General features: G+C 45.2%; 1 protein-coding gene across 1 annotated transcript; it reads right to left on the bottom strand.

The window, feature by feature from the left end:
• Positions 1–553: 553 nt before the first annotated feature.
• Positions 554–1954, bottom strand: LOC106454292. Its single transcript, XM_013896434.1, has 4 exons — positions 1649–1954; positions 1311–1546; positions 1008–1261; positions 554–816 (listed from the first exon to the last, which is right to left on the bottom strand). The coding sequence occupies exons 1-4, from the start codon at positions 1952–1954 to the stop codon at positions 554–556; spliced, it is 1059 nt and encodes a 352-aa protein (XP_013751888.1).
• Between the last annotated feature and the right edge of the window lie 1652 nt (positions 1955–3606).

Genomic DNA, 3606 nt, shown 5'->3' with positions numbered 1-3606 from the left:
CTATCCTTGGAAGAGGATACTTATCTTTTATCGTGATGTTGTTGATGCCACGATAATCGATACACAGCCTCATGCTTCCGTCCTTCTTCTTCACAAATAACACAGGAGCTCCCCAAGGTGAAGAGCTCGACCGGATGAATCCCTTTTCCAATAAATCTTCCAACTGTTTCTTTAGCTCGGCCAAATCCGCAGGTGCCATCCGATATGGTGCCTTAGCTATAGGTTTTGCTTCAGGCTCCAAAGTAATGGTAAAGGGATTACTCCGATGTGGAGGTAATTCCTTTAGTGGTGCAAAGATATCCTCAAACTCTTGGACCACTTCTATGTCTTCGACCTTAACTTCATCATTAATGGCTCCTCCACTAACCGATAAGGTCACCAAATATACTTCCCCGTCTTGAAACAAATCTTGTACTCTCATCGCTGCTACCAAAGACCCGGTCATACTAGGACTGATTCCATAGTATACCATCTCTGGTCATTTACATCTGCCGAACAACAACCTTCCCTTTCCACAGTTGATTTGAACTCCGTAGCTCGATAACCAATCCACTCAAAGGATTACCTCGTACCCTTTCAAAGGCACGACTAATAGATCTGCCACAAACTCTTTGCCTTGAATGACCAATGGAACATTCTTGATAAACTGATTTTCTTGAAGGTTTCGGTCTGCGGGGGTCAAGACGGCCACATCTATCCTGTCAACCACAAAACAATCCCAAAACCGGGCAGCTACTTTAGGGGTCACAAAACTATGTGTTGCCCCCGAGTCGAACAATACATGTGTGGGTTTACCAGCAACATGTATGGTTCCTGCTGCAGTAACCCAATCAACAATATCTCAATCACAAATACTAATCAAAATTCTCACAACCATCAATCATCATCCTAAATTTCTAAACGTGCAACCTAGCGATCAAGCAATCTATACCTAACCAGCATACTAACTAGATTCCAGCAACTAAATTTCCATTCAATAAAAAGAAGAGGTTAAGCACCCACAATACCTGTGATGGGACCGCTTGACGGTCCTGCATTGTCTGGGTTTTCTACACCTAAGGCATAAACTCTACCTCCTAGATTTTGCTTCTTTGGTTCTGGCTCAATAGCTGGACGGCTAGGAGGAGCTCGGATTGCGAGAGGGGTCGCATGGATTGGCTTGTTTGGACATGACGATGCATAGTGGCGCTTCCTTCCACAGAAGAAAAAAGTAACATCTTCCTTCCTCAGCGATGAATAACCTTGCTGGTTACTCCGTTGTCTGTTGGGACATAACTTAGAAATGTGTCCCGATTGATCACATATGTAACACACCAGTGTTACCACGATTGTTGGCCTGGCCTCCAAAGCCTCGCCCTTTGCCTTTGTAAGATCTTGGACCCTTGTTGAAATTTGGCCTTTCTCCTTGGCTAAACTTGGTGTGTCCACCAGAATGTGGTAAGGTCTTCCTTTCAGCCTCCAATACAGTCTCAACATTAACAGCCTTTTCCACCAGATCCGATAAGCTGCTAAAGTTGCTTCCACCTAAACGACTTCCAAGCTCCGGCTTCAATCCGTACATAAAGTTACGGATCATAGTTGCTTCATCTTCACGCCCATCAAAGACATGTCGCCTCAACCTTGTGAATTACGACTCATAACTCCTTACGGGCCTATCTCCTTGAACAAGGTTCATGAACTGGCGCTCCAATCGATGCTTTGCTTCTGGAGGAAAATACTTCCTCCCAAACTCTCCCTTGAACGACTCCCACGATGTGATGGTGTGTCCATGCTGCCTGTCTATGCTGTCCCACCATCCTGTGGCGTCACCTTCCAAGTAGTACACATTGATCTTCTTCTTGTACTCCTCCGGGCACTCCATGGTTTCAAAATTCTTCTCCATCATAGTAATCCACTTGTCGGCCTCAATAGGATCGGATCCTCCTTTGAACTTGTAGGATCCAATGTTCTTCATGGTAGATAATAGCTTGGAAACTTCAGGGGTTGAGTACGCCTGCCTTGGTTACCAAGTGCCTCGGTCATCACGTCATGTAAAAGCTTCAGGGTGTTTTCGGTTCCATGATCTTGTGGTCTTTCGGTGGCATGGTTTTGATCTGTCCTTGGGTTTGGTTGGACGGATTGATCATCTTGATGTCTCTGGTGCCAAATACGACTTCGACTAATGCTCGCCATACTGTCTTCTCTCACTCTAGTCCTGTTACCGTAACCAGGAAAAGATCTTGTTCTCTGCAGAGGGCTCCTATCGTGTCCAAACATCTCACTAATGCTATTTCCATTATCCTGATCTGATCTGTAACCCAATCCTCCGCCTTTCCAATCCATTCCCTCTCCCCATATCCGACCTCGTCCATCATCACCTGTCCCGCGATTAGCCATCTGCACACAATCAAAAGGGTAAGTGATAATCTTACTATGGGAAGCAGCTGGTTTCCTAATCATCTTTTTGCGACTCCTTTGACTCGATAAAACCGTTAAAAAGCACTTGTGTCATGCATGAACGAAACCATGCTCTGATACCACCTCTATAACACCCCCGAACCGTTTTAGGCATAGGTCGAACCACCGGCCAAGAATCAAACAAGAACATGACCGACGGCCCGACCGTCTACCAAGGTTCAGGAGCGCTACATGACGGGTTAAAGGGCAATCGAGCCAAAGTTACATAATGTGCAATTCGTAACTTGGCCAGGCCGCCCACTAACGCGTCCCGTCAAACCAAAGCCTAAGGCTTCTCAACCCGTACTCCAATCTGACGTTGTGTTAGCTTGGACAAGCTAATAACAGAACAACAAGGCATTTGCACAAAAAATTCGCTTTATTTATCTTATAAAATATATGGTTTACAATACACAAAATATTATACAAATGGTGGCATGCCAAGAAAGCAAAAGTACATACTTATAGTCTGAAAGCGTCTTAACCAAAAAGATGCAAATCTACACCAGCCAGCCTAGCCTCCCGCGCCTTCTACGGGCTCACTACTGGTCACCTGAAAACAACAACGGGTGAGGAGTGAGTAATCTAGCATTACTCAGCGAGTTACAATCCCCAACTAACAAATACAACCCCTCGCTATCCCACCCCACAACAATCTAAAGCGAGAGGTTCACCTAACAACACAATTCAATAATAATAAGCAATATGTGAAATACGCAGCGGTAAATGATAGCAAGATAACTAGCATTATGCTAATTACTAGCTCATCACCAAACTCAAACTCTTTTTAAACCTAAACAACCCAAACACGATATAATATATAACAAACTCGGGCCCTGGTGATGTTGTGTTCCTCCTGCACTATCAGCAATATCCTATCTTCCTACCACAAAGGCCAGAAGAAGAAACTTTCAACCGACCACGGCCCACAGTCTTTCGGGTCACCGCGCGACAGCCCACGGTCCTTCGGGTCACTGCCACATTACACCGTCGTGTAATACTCAGCCATAGGACATGACCCCGTTCGTCTGAGTCTTCCCGATCCAGCGAATAAGGGGTTTCCTTGAACCCTCTGGGTACGAGGTCTGAAGGAAGACTAACTCACCCCAATATGCCTAGCATTGTGGGTTACACAAATGCTATCGGCCAATATACGATTAATACTAAACC

The sequence above is a fragment of the Brassica napus genome, unplaced genomic scaffold, assembly GCF_020379485.1.
Source record: "Brassica napus cultivar Da-Ae unplaced genomic scaffold, Da-Ae ScsIHWf_176;HRSCAF=314, whole genome shotgun sequence".
NCBI classification, from domain to species: domain Eukaryota; kingdom Viridiplantae; phylum Streptophyta; class Magnoliopsida; order Brassicales; family Brassicaceae; genus Brassica; species Brassica napus.
This window is presented reverse-complemented; position numbering and strand designations above follow the sequence as displayed.

Coding starts and splice junctions, on each gene's coding strand:
- LOC106454292 (XM_013896434.1), bottom strand. CDS start 1,954: ATGAAGAACATTGGATCCTACAAGTTCAAAGGAGGATCCGATCCTATT. Junction 1,262..1,310: donor AATCGTGGTAACACTGGTGT/GTTACATATGTG, acceptor ATGTCCCAACAG/ACAACGGAGTAACCAGCAAG. Junction 817..1,007: donor GTCAAGCGGTCCCATCACAG/GTATTGTGGGTG, acceptor GGGTTACTGCAG/CAGGAACCATACATGTTGCT.